At 45.3% G+C, this 14,486-nt stretch overlaps 1 protein-coding gene across 1 annotated transcript; it reads left to right on the top strand.

Annotated features, from left to right (window-relative positions):
- The first annotated feature begins 449 nt into the window (after positions 1–449).
- Positions 450–11,470, top strand: LOC125944570 (uncharacterized). The gene is made up of 2 exons (XM_049665066.1): positions 450–833; positions 10,907–11,470. The coding sequence occupies exons 1-2, from the start codon at positions 678–680 to the stop codon at positions 11,063–11,065; spliced, it is 315 nt and encodes a 104-aa protein (XP_049521023.1). The 5' UTR covers positions 450–677; the 3' UTR covers positions 11,066–11,470.
- Positions 11,471–14,486: the final 3,016 nt, after the last annotated feature.

Here is a 14,486-nt window from a genome sequence, read left to right as displayed (position 1 = left end):
ATCATACGGCTGCCAACGCGTTGTTTTAGATCAACTTGCTTTTCCTTGTTCTTTGATTTTGCAGCCTGTCGCGGCAGCCTCACGTGCAAGCTCGCGCGAGCAAACGCCGCTGGCCCGCAGGGACGCATAGACGGAACGCGCGGAGTGATACATATTGGTGAACGTACTTTTTGCGCAGCCTCCACAGTTGCACCTGAAGTATGAAACGGAGTATAGGAGTTGCGGAACACGTACAAACCATTCGACAGTTTTAGCAGAGCGTTGCTTACGCTCTGCTCCGCTAACATTTCACGCACACCGCTGGGTGCATGAACAGCGTCGATTTCGCTTATTTGACAAGCGCGTCTTTCAGAGACGCCGGCCACGCGCTCTCAAAGCAATAAAGTAGCCAGCAGACGCTCCCTAACGCTCCGCTCAAACGGCTTTCTAGCGGAGCGGGGGCAGCGTTCTTCGTTCCGCTGCCGATATGAGCGTTGCGCGCACGCGCGTTAGCGTTCCCGCTAGCGTTCCGCTGCGCGGCTGCGCGCCAATCGTTAGGATACGACGGCCTGAGCGGAGCGTACCCTGAACGTTCTGCTAAATCTGTATGTTATAACCTTATCTAGGAGGGTTATCATCAGCGCGGAAAGCGGCACGTTGCGCCAAACCCTGCTTCGTTTACGGCGGCCGCTAGTAAAATGTCTGAAAAGAGAGAGGGATGCGACGGCAGTGTTGCAGCCACATCGCCTGCCTCTACAACAGCCAACGAAAGTGGAAGTGTGCAACCAGTCCGCGATTTACCAGAATCGCGATTACTGTTCGAGACCACGACCAGCAGTTCAACTCTTCCAAAGGTATGTCCCTCACAGTGATCTACTACTTCTGCAGTTGATTGCGTTGTAGTGTGCGGTGTGATTGCATTGTATTTTGCGGCAAGCGGCCACTACTGCGCTTCCTGCGAAGTACTGTACAACACGCCTGTAACTATCGCAGTGCCGTAACCATCCTATTCACGCAGTTAATAGAAGGGGAGCTGGGCAGGCGTACGGGGTTCTGAGACAACCGGGCAACACCACGGTCTGCCGTTCAACTTGTTGATCTGTTACAGCGACACGTACTTCGATGTCAGCTGCTCCCGCAGTTCATGACGTCGGGAAGTACATGCAATGTGCATCTAGCTTCCAGGCAGTGGTTCCTACAAAGCATTGTACAACATGATGAAATGCCTGTTCCTATGCAGCAGAGTTAAGCCTCCCCGTGCTGCTTGCAATACAATAAGCTTTCGAAGTTGGTCAGAAACTCAAAAACGCTATCGTCTTCATCAATAATATCTAGGTTGCACTGACCCAACACCAATAAATGAATTAATCAAAACAGTCAATCAATAATAAATCAGCCAATCAATCAATTTTTATTGCTTCTGATACATATAATGACCTGCTATTTTGTACAGGCCGGACCACAGAACCCTTCAAAGTGCTGAGACCGGGGTCCGCTTTTTAACATAACTGATTACAAGTGAATTACAATACATTTGTTATTACAATACCTTTGTTACAAATGCGTGGAAAACGTTTTTTTTTTCGTTAACATGGTAATATGGTTAGTTAAGTGGATGAACGCGAACAAGTTGCTTATATAAATAAAATGATGTGGATGATGTCATGCAATACCGTCAAGTGTTACAGTTTCACGACAATTATAAGAAAATGAATATAATTCATAGGTATAGGGTATGCATAATGATACAGTTGATAGAACGCCGTGAATATGTCACTTTTTGATATGTTAACGTTACTTACGGGCATAAAACAGCGTTATGTAATAAAGGCTTGTAAGCAAGTAGTAAAACACGATAATTCATACAAACTGTTATGAGTTGTGTGTATAGCAATCCATAAGCATATAAAACTGAGTCTGTCTTTTGTATATTAAGAACATGTAAAGCTGTGTTCTGTGCTACTTTAAGGGGTTTCAGCATTGCCTGGTAGGCTAATACGTATACTGCTATAGCATATGTAATGTGTGAATGTATGAAAGAATAATACAATGTTAACAATGTCTTTAACGGGATAATGTAGCGTAACCTGTAAAGAACAAGTATTTTCCTCTAAATCTTAAGTGCTGTTTCGGGAACATGTGTGTGCCATGAGAGCTGTGCGTCTAAGTGGACACTGAGAAATTTGCATTACCGACTTTTTCTAGTGGTGTGTTATTCATTACAAGCGTGTTATTATGCCCCTAATGAGTATATTTAGCGGCAAAGATAACATAGTTACGTTTAGCGGTGTTAGCGAGAAGCGTATTTGCGTGAAGCCAGAATGATAATTTGTCGCATAGTTAATTTTTGTTTCTCGGTGCTATAATTATGTTAGTATCGTCTGCGTAAAGGATACATTCTTCAGATATAAGGGATGGTAGATCATTACTGTAAGTTAAGAACGAAAATGGTGCTGGAATTGATCCTTGCGGTACACCACTATTCATTGTACATCGTGATGATGACACACCGTTTACAAGCACATATTGCTTTCTATTAGTTATACAATTAGATAAGAGCGTTAGCATTCTCCCGCGTAAACCGTAGTGTCCTAATTTGGTTAGCAATATGTCATGGTTAAGCAGCATATTGAACGCTTTCGTGAGGTCAACGAAAATACCTTTGTAAGTAATTTATTTTGTGTATTTAATTTTGTTCTTTCTACAATATTAAGTATGGGATGTTCTGTTGATTTTCCCGTCATTTAGCCATATTGCTCAGGTGTGTATAAACTCTTTCTCAGAAATATTATTGGGCCTACGATGCCATGCCCTTTCGACAACTTTGGCGAACGCTGACAGAATGGGCATTGGTCGGTAATTCGCGAGTTTAGTCTTGCTACCTTCTTTAAAGATTGGAATTATTTTAGCACGCTTTAATTTCGAAGGAAACCAACCTATTTCAAAAATATTATTGGTAACACGTGTTAAGGGTCGTGTTAAAAGTGTAGATAAGTTCTTTATAAGCTCAACTGACATGCCGTCGTCACCTATTGACTTCGTGTTTTTCAGTCCAAGAAAAAATTCTTGTATCTCGTCATCGGTTGCATGATGAAGGAAAAATGAATTCAGATATTTCACGCTATAGGAAGACAAGTGAACGTGTTGTTGCAAGCAACTGTGTTGTTGGTAGTACCTACATTAGCGAAGGGATCATTAAAAGCATTGCTTATAGCAGTATCATTAGTTATAAAGTTAACATCATCAAGCATTCCTGGTACATGGCTATCCGTATCCGTATTGAGGGCCTCATCAATAACTTTCCACGTTGCGTTACTGTCATTATTTGATTGTGTTAGTTTTGATTTGTAGTAGTTATGTTTCGTAATTTCCAAGAATTTTATACGGTGGTTGTTGTAACGCTTATACCTAGCTTCGAGGTTAACGTTGTGCGGTTGTCGTATAACTTTTTATGCATGCTATTCTTATGATTGGAGCATAAAATACCAGTAGTTATCCATGGTTTGCATTTGTAATCAGTTCTGGTAACTGTGATAGTGGTCTCTCCAAACTTCATTTGACGCCGTAATATGTTTATAAATGCATTGTATTTATCCTCGGTTGATCATGTACAATACTTTTCTTGTCAATTTTCGAATGCTAAAGAGTGGAAAATCTTCTTGTAAATCGTGCGTGTGATCTTAGATTTTGTTGTTTGATTAGTCGGATTTGATATTGCAAAAACTGGCAAATGATGAGTAATGTCACATGAGATGATGCCTGTTATAAACATTGGTGTTGAATGACTATAGTTATGATGTGGTCAAGTATACTTTGTCGCGTGCTTGTTATACGAGTGGCAGATGTTATTAGTTGCAACAGGCCTCCGCGGGCAAGTAAATAAGTACAAAAATAAAAATAAAAATATCGACGTCAGTATTGATTATCCTCCAGTAAAATTGCATGAGTGGTAGGGTTAACGTAGGTCTCGAGTAGCTTTCAAGTTCTTGCAAAAAATGTTCCGTTTTGTTATGCGCTGACCTGCATGTGACGCCTAAAGGTTTTTTTTTTCGTCTTGTGTGGTAGCAAGCCTTTCGTGCTACAACCTGGTCGAATTTCAATGAGGTTCAAGGTTTCTCACAAGTCTGACGTAATGCCAATGTCGTGTCTGACAGGATAAGATATTGATGCATTGATATAAAGTTCTACGCCTCCATAAGACGGTGCAGTGCGCACCTGATCTGACAACGAGTTCAATCTGTTTGTCATTTCTAGTTGGTAGCCTGGTATAGGATAAGGAGTGTCAGAGCAGTTATTGAACCAAGTTTCAGATAGAGCAATCACATGAATGCGTGCTTCAGAGCTGCGTTCAAGTGAAGCAGTTCGTCGAAGTGCTTCTGCAGGCTGCGAATGTTTAGATGAAGTATTGACATATGAGATGATGTCTTCATTTGTTGATTAAATTGCTGAACTTCAAGCAGTTCAAGAGCCATGACGCTTCGCAGAGTGCTTGCTTCTGTAGTGAAATTATTCAGGGACCACTTATTGCTCTCGTAAGAAAAAGCGCAAGTCGTTACTCGTTCGTAGTTTGTGCACATGGCGCGCTGCATTCTTTCTGGCTTTGATCACGCACTGTTCAGTCCACATGAACTGCCACTGATATTTTATTTTTCAATTTTATTGCTTCAGAGAACAGTGATTTATTTTTTGGCTTAGGTGATCATTGGAGAACACTTGTGTGTGCTCCTCGCACATTGAAGGCTTTTAAACTTTCCCACCATTTCATTGCATTGGCACAGCCAAAAAGAGCGAGGAATCCTCAAAATCTTCAAATGGACATCACAAGGACCACAACAGTGCTCATTTTTAATTACTATGGTTTAACAACTAGTCGTTGTCAACATGGTGTTTTGGAGCGTGAAACTGCGGAATTATTTTTAATTTCTTTATTATGGTGCCATAATAAGACGTCATGAAAATGGTAAAGTGGTGTCGCGAAACATCTGAGGCGCCATTTTATCGCGTATATAGCAATTATACGGAACCTGCACAGGTATAGGTTACGGCGATGCGTTGCTGAGCATGAGGTCAGCGGGTTCGCTTCCTGCCCGCGGCCTGGGGTGCGCGTTAAACAACCTTAGTTGCCTAAATATATTTGGGTAACCCTCCATCACAGCTTATCTCCTAACATGTTGTGCAGTTTCGCGACAGTAAACTTCACAATTAAAAATTTGGAGGACGCATAAGCGTCGCCTTTAAGACAGGAACGCGATAGCATTCAAAGATCCGTGGCTGCTTATCAGGTTTCCCGGCAACCTGCAGCTTTCTTTTTATTGCGATAGCAATTATATGGACACTTCAACCGGATTTCTGCCGTCGGCGTCGCCGTCGCCGTGAGGTTCCGTATAGATTCCAAGGGCGATAAAATCGTCGCCGCGCACCGTATGCGCGAGCGAAAGCGCGCGGGGGACGCGCGCTATCACGGAGGGCGAACTCCCCCGCGCGCTAATCACGGAGAGCGAACGCACGGATGGAAAGGCAAACGCGACCGTCGCACGAAAAGCGGTGGGGGTATGGGAGGGAGGGAGGCGGGGCGGCGCTGTGCTCCGGCACCAAAGGCGTATCTTGCCACTCAATCTCCCACGCGAAAGCAAGAAACGGGCAGAGGGGGGGGGAGGGGGCAGCTTCTCCTCTGCCAACAACGTCTCCTCTGCCCTTTGCCCCGCGGTGCCGGTCGCTCGCACTGTCTCTTATCTCCACACGGTTCTGACCTTTGTATGCGCTGTGCATTCGCCGCTCAGTTTCCGTTGAAGCGATAGACCCAGCGAACCTGCGCTTGCTGCCAGTGTTTTGACAGTCGTTGGCTGCGGTCATTCGGTGTGATCTATTCATGTTTGCTTGTGCGCGCTCACACCACGATTGTTAATTCAGTTAGTAAGCCAATGTGTCCAAGTCTATGCAGCCGATAAAACTACTATCCCTACTCCGAATAGCTCTCTACTAATTTGCTATCGCAATCGATGCTTCGTCTTTCGGGCGAAACTGCGACATTTTTTTCTGCAACTTCGCCTATCCGCACGCGGCTGCCGAGGAGGCGAGCGCCATCTGGATAGTATTTTTTGAAAAGAGTAAACCGCGGCGCTCAGCTCTATGCGTGGTAAAAATGCTGGAAATGGGGCTTGTACTTGAGTTTCCGCGTAAGAGAATTATGTTTTCTTTTATATTCATATTGCAATCCGACGCTATCACGTCTGTAGGTTGTGGTCATGTCGTACCTTGCGATTTTTCTGACGCATTTTTCTTTGAGAAATTCTATTAGTTCACCAGCGCCTCTGCGCCACGCGGAGCGCCTGTGTGGTCGGGAATATTTTCTTGGCCGCCGACGCCAAGACCGACACCGACGCCGGGTTTTCTGCGACACGGGGCCTTTAACGCTATCGCGTTAAAAATGTACTGAGGTGGGCTCCAAGAATGTCACAAATTTGAGCTTCTCCAATAGCCCGAGCGGCGGCGCTGGCGTCGGTTTCAATGGAACGTGGGTGCGACGGCGCAGCTGCCTAGTGCCCGCCCTGTGCCCGATCATATTAGTTGGAGTTGCTGAGCTGCGTTGTTTTTTTCTGTGGACGTCGTCGCGTGGTTTTTTTTTTCCTTCAGTGTTTTTTTCGCACATAACCTGCACGAGATTAGTATGCCTTGCAGTAACTGAGCCATGCCGCGGCATCGACAAAACCACTGTTACGCGCCTGGGTGCCAAACAGGCTATGTTTATGTGAAGGATGGGCCGAAGTTGTCCTTGTTTGGCGTCCCGAAGGATAAAAATAGGCGGAAAGAGTGGGAAAAGAACCTCCATAGAACCTCCCCTGGACGACACGAGCGCAGTATGCGAGCTCCATTACGAGCCACGTTTTGTGCTCAACTCCAACGTAGTTCCTGATCACTGTGAATTGTTTTTCTTTTTATGGTCTAGTTTAGGTTAGTTAGTGAAGGAAACTGCGAAGAAGGTACACTGGCCTCAAGTTGACTCTCTCGAAGCATCAGGTGACAGAAACGAGTGCAGTCAAACTGCTGCTAGCGCTACTGCCACAGAGGCCACACAAACGTGGTACCCCAGCATTGCACAGGCCTGCGGGTTTCAAACGAGCATAACCAGCACGTGGCCAGAAGCGACTCGAGGCTCACTTACCACATTGCAGGCTATGTTGCGCGGAAGTGTATTGTCCTTTCCAGCACAAAATGTCAAGAATGCATAAAGCTGCTCACTATGACGCCACCAGGCGAAAGTTTTCAACTTGCCCGGCTAACAAACTTCTGTGACCAAGGAGGCCTCCTTTATCCCTCCAGTCAGCTGTACGGCTTTGTGAAAATTCTAGAGGATCTTTTCACAGAAGGCTTCTCTCAGAGTGAGCTACACTCTGACAGCGTTATGGATATGCTGGAAGTTGTTAAGAGTAAGCTTTCCCTCGAAGTTGGCTGCAATGAGCACGCTCTTAGCCTCACAGCTAAAATAATTAGTTTTTACATTGTCACACGTCTGCATTCTTATGTGAAATTAAAGGAATTAACTGTGACAAGGCAGGAAAGCGGCAGAGGGCCAAGCAGCTGAAGTTGAACCATTGCACATGAGTTGAAGTGCATGAAACAATGGCTTGCTGTACTTCTTGCAAATAAAATCTTTGTGTCAGCAACAGCCCTGTTCATTTCATTTTGCTTACCCTTATATAACTGTACATGAGCATAGGCCGGAGCCTTTGTCAAGTGAACTAGTTTTCACTTTTTGTTCAGGCCTCCCTCCATTTCTTTATGGAAAAAACAAACCTGATTTGATTTAACAAATGTGTGCCGGCGTAATGATGGTTAATAACAAACGCAGAAGGCTACTGTGAAGCATGGAACAACTAAAGTGGAACAATGAAATATTTAAGCCATGTATACATATTCATTTTGGCTAAGCAAAGGCACAAACCTGGTTAGCATGCCTGATTTTTTTTTTTTTTTTAGCCAAGCTGGGAAGTATGCATGCACTGTTTTCTGTCTGACAAAATTTTACATTAGGTCGACACGGCATGAAACCGTTTTCAAATTCTTTTTTACGATTGCCCGATAATTCGAAAAATTCGAAGGCCCCTTCTGCATAAGCAACATCCGTCAGCGACGAGCTCTTTGCACAAAAGGTCTAAGAGTTAGGATAGGCAGCAAATTGCCCAAGAGTTGCCGTCTTCCTTTTCCACAAGGTTCTAATATGGCAAATATGATGTGGCCTAAACAAATATAGTGCTTGCTAAAGATATGTAAAGACTGTCAAGTACGCCAAAACTAAAAACAAATAAGAGTGTGAACTGCTTCGAACTGAACCGCCAGAAACGCAAGGAAAATCAAAGCTTCTGCAAGCAAAGCTTCCATTGAAGTTGCCAGTGGCGCCACCTCTTGGATGCGACGCTGACTGCGTCAGAGGAGCGGCTGAGTAAGCCCACTGCCCCCTTCTAGTACACTGTAACGGAGGTGGAAAGCGCATGCGTGACCCGCACGCGCCATGTTGGAAGTAGTGTGATCTGCTGCGGGCAGTGAACACGAGAAAGAGTGAATCGAAAATCCTAGAAGTCTGATGCCTGCATGAGGGTTGTTTTTCTGCGCGCCCAGTGTTTCCGGTCACGTATGATAACTTTCGCAGGCGTGCTACAGATTAAATTAAGTTAGCGACACAATAAAACATTCTATCTGGCGGACTTGTGCAGATGAGAGAAAAGTAACCAATTTGAATTACTTACTGCCGTCAAAAATGTAATTTGTTACAGTGACCAGTTCCTGCCTTGCGAAAGTAACAGATCAATTTTTAAAGATAATCATCACGTTTATGTTACTTTACTCCGCACTTTTATTGTTATATCATCAAATACAGTAAGAAAAAAATTGGCTGCGGCTTAGCTCAGCTAACCCTGGATATGCCAAGCGAGAGCTTGGTTTAGCCTGGTTAAGTCTTGGTTTCACTTGGTGAGCCTTTGATTCAGCTGCAATTATTATAGTTAGGTACACACTTATCGATATAAGCCAGGTATAAATTATAAGCCGACAAGTGTAAGCGTTTTGCGAGCCGAACGGCTAGCTCTTCCTCAGTCTCCGACGCTAGCTTCGCGCGCTTGCATGGCATTCCGGACCCTCTCCAGTGAAGCAGTTCACCGGGCGAAAGACGCGTGTCAAGACGCCGGCGTGGTCAGACGCCGGTAAGACGCCGAGGGGTGGTCAGACCATAGAGAAAGAAACGCTGCCAGCTGCGGCGGTTGCTAGGCAACGGCTCTGCTCGCGGTGCTGCCGCCGCCCACCGCGAAACGGCTGAGAATGTGGCCAGTGTAGCTTTCGCTACAAAAGAGCTGACCTGGTTTTAAATGCGAAGCATTTCTTGGCGAACATTTGCTACTTTGACAGTATCTATCTATCTATCCGTCCGTCCGTCCGCCTACAACTTTCTGCTCTCATGGTCGTTTCGTTAACTTGGTATGTACCAAAATAGGCATACTATGACAAGAGTATATGACAAACATAAATGGTATGTCATGACATGAATGTCATGACATGCGTGTCATGTAGGTCATGAAATAGCCGCCTACGTCTTGGTGCTCGCATGGTCGTTTCGTTAACTTGGTAGGTACCGATATTGGTATAGTATAACAGGAGTGTATAGCGACCATAGGTCGTGACAACGACCCAGCGAGAAATATTAAGACTTAAAAACCACTGAAATGGGTTCTGACGTGGGCACTAACTGAACGAAACACTAAATTACGATGGTAGAAATCATAGTCATGAGCATGACTCAGCAAAAATGACCATGATTCAGCGAAAAAATATTAACACTCAAAATCCAGTGAAATGGGTTCTGACGTGGGTATACTAAGGGAAGGAAACAGTACACTATACTGGTCTAATTCATAGTTATGAGCATGACTCAGCAAAAATGACAATGACTCAGCGAAAAAAGATTAACGCTCAAAAGCCACTGAAATGGGTTCTGACGTGGGTACTAAGTCAAGGAAACACTAAAGGATGCTGGTAGAAGTCATAGTCATGAGCCTAACTAAGGCTTTCGCCCTAAGGTCTCTTAGGTGTAGCTAAAGGGACTCCTGAGGACTCATGACATGAATGTCATGACATGCGTGTCATGTAGGTCATGAAAGAGCCGCCTAGGTCATGGTCGTTTCGTTAACACGGTAGGTTCCCCGCACACTGCTTCGCATAACATCGATTGCCACAGAGCGTGGGAACTGCCGGCTTTTTTTTTTTTTTCAGTGCATCTTCTGCAGTTTTTCACCCGTTGTTGATTCTCCCTACAATTCGCCTGCTAAAATTTCGTTCCTTATCTTCTCTCGTTTTATTGCGGAGACATCAGCCGCGACAATGTAAACTTGCTTGATGTGCGTGCAGCAGTGATGGGTGGTGTTTTAATGTACGAACACTTTGCTCGCAAGATTGTGTTTACTTCGGTGCCGCGATGATCGCGTCTGCGTCCTCTATGAGGCGCTGCACTCCAGTGTTGCTGGCGCTCATCGAAGGCGCTGTAAGTCGAAAGAAAACTCGAAACAATGGCCCTTACCTTACTTTATGGATCAAGGACCTGATGGGGGGCATCGCTATCAGGCAATGGCACCGCCCGTTCAATTCGTAGGCAAATGACTAAAGTGTGAAGGGTGCTGAGGTGGAGCACCTCAGCACCCTTCACACTTTAGTCATTTAGACTTACACCGGTGAATTGCAAGGGACGCCAGACGATGTTCACGTTGCTTGAAAAGAAACGTAACTGGTTACGCGTAATTAGTTACAGAAACAAGTTATTAAGTTACAAGTCATAGATCTATTACAAAAGTACGATTAAATGGGACTGATTATATACGAGTCATTCATTACATTGACTTTAGGTATGTAAACTTTCGCGTTGCCAATTTTTGACTGCTTACAGGTGTCCGACGCAGACATCGCCTTCGATTACGTGGACAAGATGTTGAAGGAAGACTTGCATGATCGGCTTCGCTCCTTCCACAGACCATCTGCTACGAGTGAGGAGAGGTTGGCCGACTTCTTCAGGATCTGGCGCATAAAGATGATCATGGCCATGTGACGCCACAGAAGGGGAATGACTCGAGCCTGTTATCACATACGTGTTTATTGACAAGGCCTCCGTCCGGCAAGCAACAACTGTTGTCGCCATATGAAATGCGCGCTCTGCCCGATCAACCCTGGCCACGGGACTTCTTTTATTATAATGATTGCATCTGTAAACCGGCAATTTCGCCGAAATAGGGTGAATTGCATTTCAGGGAAATAGTTCATGTTTTCAAAAATCACGTTCTGGTGCTTAGTTCCTGAAAGTTTTCATTGTTCCTTTATATTTATTCCAGAAAGAACTGGCGGTATTTTATTATATATGTATAGTCGTTACATTCATGCGTGTGGTGTACACTGCAAGTGGGTCCTTTGAATTGTATGATAAATGTGTCAGTGTGCCTTGCCAAATTGTTTTTAATAAAGCCTTCATCCTCATCAACCTATGGTTTATTCCTCACCGGCGCTGCCACATTTCTATGACAAGCGCTGTCTCTTGTGTGCAGGCATTCAAGCTTCGCTAAAGCGCTTTAGTGCTTGTCCGTGCGCGTACCGTAACATGTGTGGCAGTTTTTCGCACAATATATTTTGGCTAGAAGGGCGGAAATCTCTGCTCGTGCATTCCACGTCATATATAATGGCCGCTGCAATGCAGTACGGTACAATAAGGGTTCCAATTGTCATTTAAGCTCTAATTATTCTTTGAATTTTACAATAAGTATATAGAATAATATTTACTGGGCAGTTGCCTGTTAAAAGGTAAGTTGAACTAGCAGGAAATCATGAGCAGCGGCAGCACGTCACGCAGTAGCCAGGGGGCGATAGTGTTCCTTGGGGTGCTTTGCTACAAAATAATTATCGGATAGGCTGTATTAGGAGCGAAGTAGCAGTGGGGTACGTGAAACATCTTGTGCGTGCTGCAGACAACGCATGAACACTAGGGCATAGAAACGACGTGATCGAATACACAAGTTACATTTATTGACGCATTAGAAAACTCGCACGCCTTTACTAATGCAATAGCTAGTGGGAGGTATACGGTCTAACTTTATAACTACGGTCTACTACGGTCTAACTTTATAACTGTGCTCGCTTCCTACTCGTAGTGGGCCCGTTTGTTATTTAGAGGCTGTTTGGGGAACTATACGGTAAAGAATGTACCCCCCCCCCCTCCCTTCTCTCCCATAGTAGTGGTGCCCCACTCTGCCCTGCGCCGCTCGAACCCGCCACACTCGTAGATGTTTGGGGCTCCTGCACTTGCCTCAATCTCCTGTGCTTGTGTTCCATATGGAGTCGGGCACTTTCGCCATGTTCAAAGGGGTTGGATATATACCTGCCTTGCCGCTCGAGTCTCTCCACGCATTTGTGGACCACACGTGTCGAACGCAGTCTGACATTTTCTTCCTTTTTGAAAGCCTTTCTGCTTTTCAATGATTACAACCGATTTTAGAGGACCTAGTTTTTTTATAGTGCAACGAAAAGCTCACCGCCGGTAGTGTTTACACCTGCAGCGGTTACTTCATAAAGCCGCCCACCGTTCGGCTTTCACATGAGTGAGTGCAACTGTGGTTAAACACCAGCATTTTGACCTTTCCAATCACTTTCGTAAAAAAAAAAAATCTGGTACAGAAAGTTCTCGCACAGACCTTTCCTATTTTTGCACCCCGTTTTCCCCGAAGATGCCCCCAAGTACACGCCGATAGTTCAGCCAAACCAACTCATCGGAAACGCAGGCGAAGACATCGCCACTATTTTGATCCGAATATATATATATATATATATATATATATATATATATATACCATAAAAAAGTGTGCTGAATATCAATACCAATAAAAAGACCAGGAACCGAATACACTTATAGACGGTCACGGGGTTGACCTTTTATTGGTTGGATGGTCGGTAAAAAATCTTATTGTATATCTCTCACGCATCTTCATGTTTTGCCGCGCGGGGCGCCAAAGGTCATTTTTCGCGACTTCTACTGGATAATTAAAAATATAAATTCACGTTTAACGAGAAAACCGTGGCTCGTTTGAACCTGTACGATAGGCAATGTTTTCATCAGCGGGGTTATTTCGACTCATGTTCTGAACGGTTGTCTGTCCCTTTAAGAGGAAAATTGGATGTCCCCTTTAAAATCGGGCGGCGACAAATAGTCACCATGGCACCGTTGTCATCCAGCTTCCTTGAGATTTTGCCGGTCTCGACTTTACATTATTTCTCTTCAATGAAAAAATGTCTATTTCTTTAGCCCCGTGATCCTTGAGTGGCGCCCTCTCGGTTGTGACGTAAGTGGGGGGACTAAGCCGCCGCGCCGCGCGTGCGCTCGCTACGTGACGGCAACTTAAAACTGTCGGCCGATGCGCTCTGCTCGGGTATTTGAAAGGCGAGTCGGCAGGTTCGTAGAACAGCATATACGGAATGTTCCAGGACACTATTTCCAGCGAAATCGAGGGGAGTCACAGTCGTCACCACGTTTAGGGTGGGTTGCTCCTGGCGTCGTCTGCCCAGTCATCAATGCCCACACGTGTGTATACGGCGGTGGTTTTGGTGGTTTCTCGTCATTGCACTTCCGTTGTCGTGGTGCACTCATAATGATATGTCGGCCCTTTTTTTTTTGACGATAAAATGCAGCATTTGGCCACCTACTGCGTCTGCGCTGTAATACTTGGTTTGACTTGCAGCACGTGCTGCGTGTTCGGTCACCTGCTTCGTTGGCCACAGACATTCCAATTCAATTTGGTTACTGCCCAGCGCGTTTAGCATATCACGAAAGAGGTTTGATGCCATTCTCAGCCAACTACGTGGTCGCTATGGCGCGTTAATGCATGCCTTTAGCGGTATTGCAACAAAATGCGATCTGGAACGTCTGATAAACGGGTGGACAATATTAGTGGGTAGAACCAAGTGTGCTGCAGTGCTGACCTTCGTAAGAACATTTTAAGCGAAGCTTTATAGGCTCACAAGTGTCGGCGGTGGTGGTGGTGTCACGCTGAAAAGTGGGCCGACCCTGGCGATAGTTGAGAAAGGGTCCAAGCTCAATAGCACATACCCCTGTCATGAGGGCCGATGCTGATGGTAGTGCAGAAATGGTCCAAGCTCAATGGCAGATATCAGGGACAAGAAAGAAACGAAAGACGGAAAGAAAGAGAGAAAAAAAGAAAGAAATCAGGTGTGGCACACACCCGCATTGGATATGCTACACGCGTGATCGCGGATCACTTGACACGCGGATCACGTGACACGCACGCGACCAATCAGGTTTGTTTGGTGTGTCGCGAGGAGGGACAGGGAAGGAAAACAGGTTTGGGCGCGCTCCTCCGGGCTTCCCTCGCCTGAAATCAGTTTCGGCGAACAGATGGGAATGCCACGCGTGGTGCGTTCTGCAAAGAAGCAAGCTGCGTTTGATTAACGCCGGCGAGAACTCGTTCGGG

This window comes from Dermacentor silvarum, chromosome 3 (genome assembly GCF_013339745.2).
Source record: "Dermacentor silvarum isolate Dsil-2018 chromosome 3, BIME_Dsil_1.4, whole genome shotgun sequence".
Taxonomy (NCBI): domain Eukaryota; kingdom Metazoa; phylum Arthropoda; class Arachnida; order Ixodida; family Ixodidae; genus Dermacentor; species Dermacentor silvarum.
The sequence above is the reverse complement of the archived record's forward strand: the minus strand, read 5'-3'. Positions and strand labels throughout refer to the sequence as shown.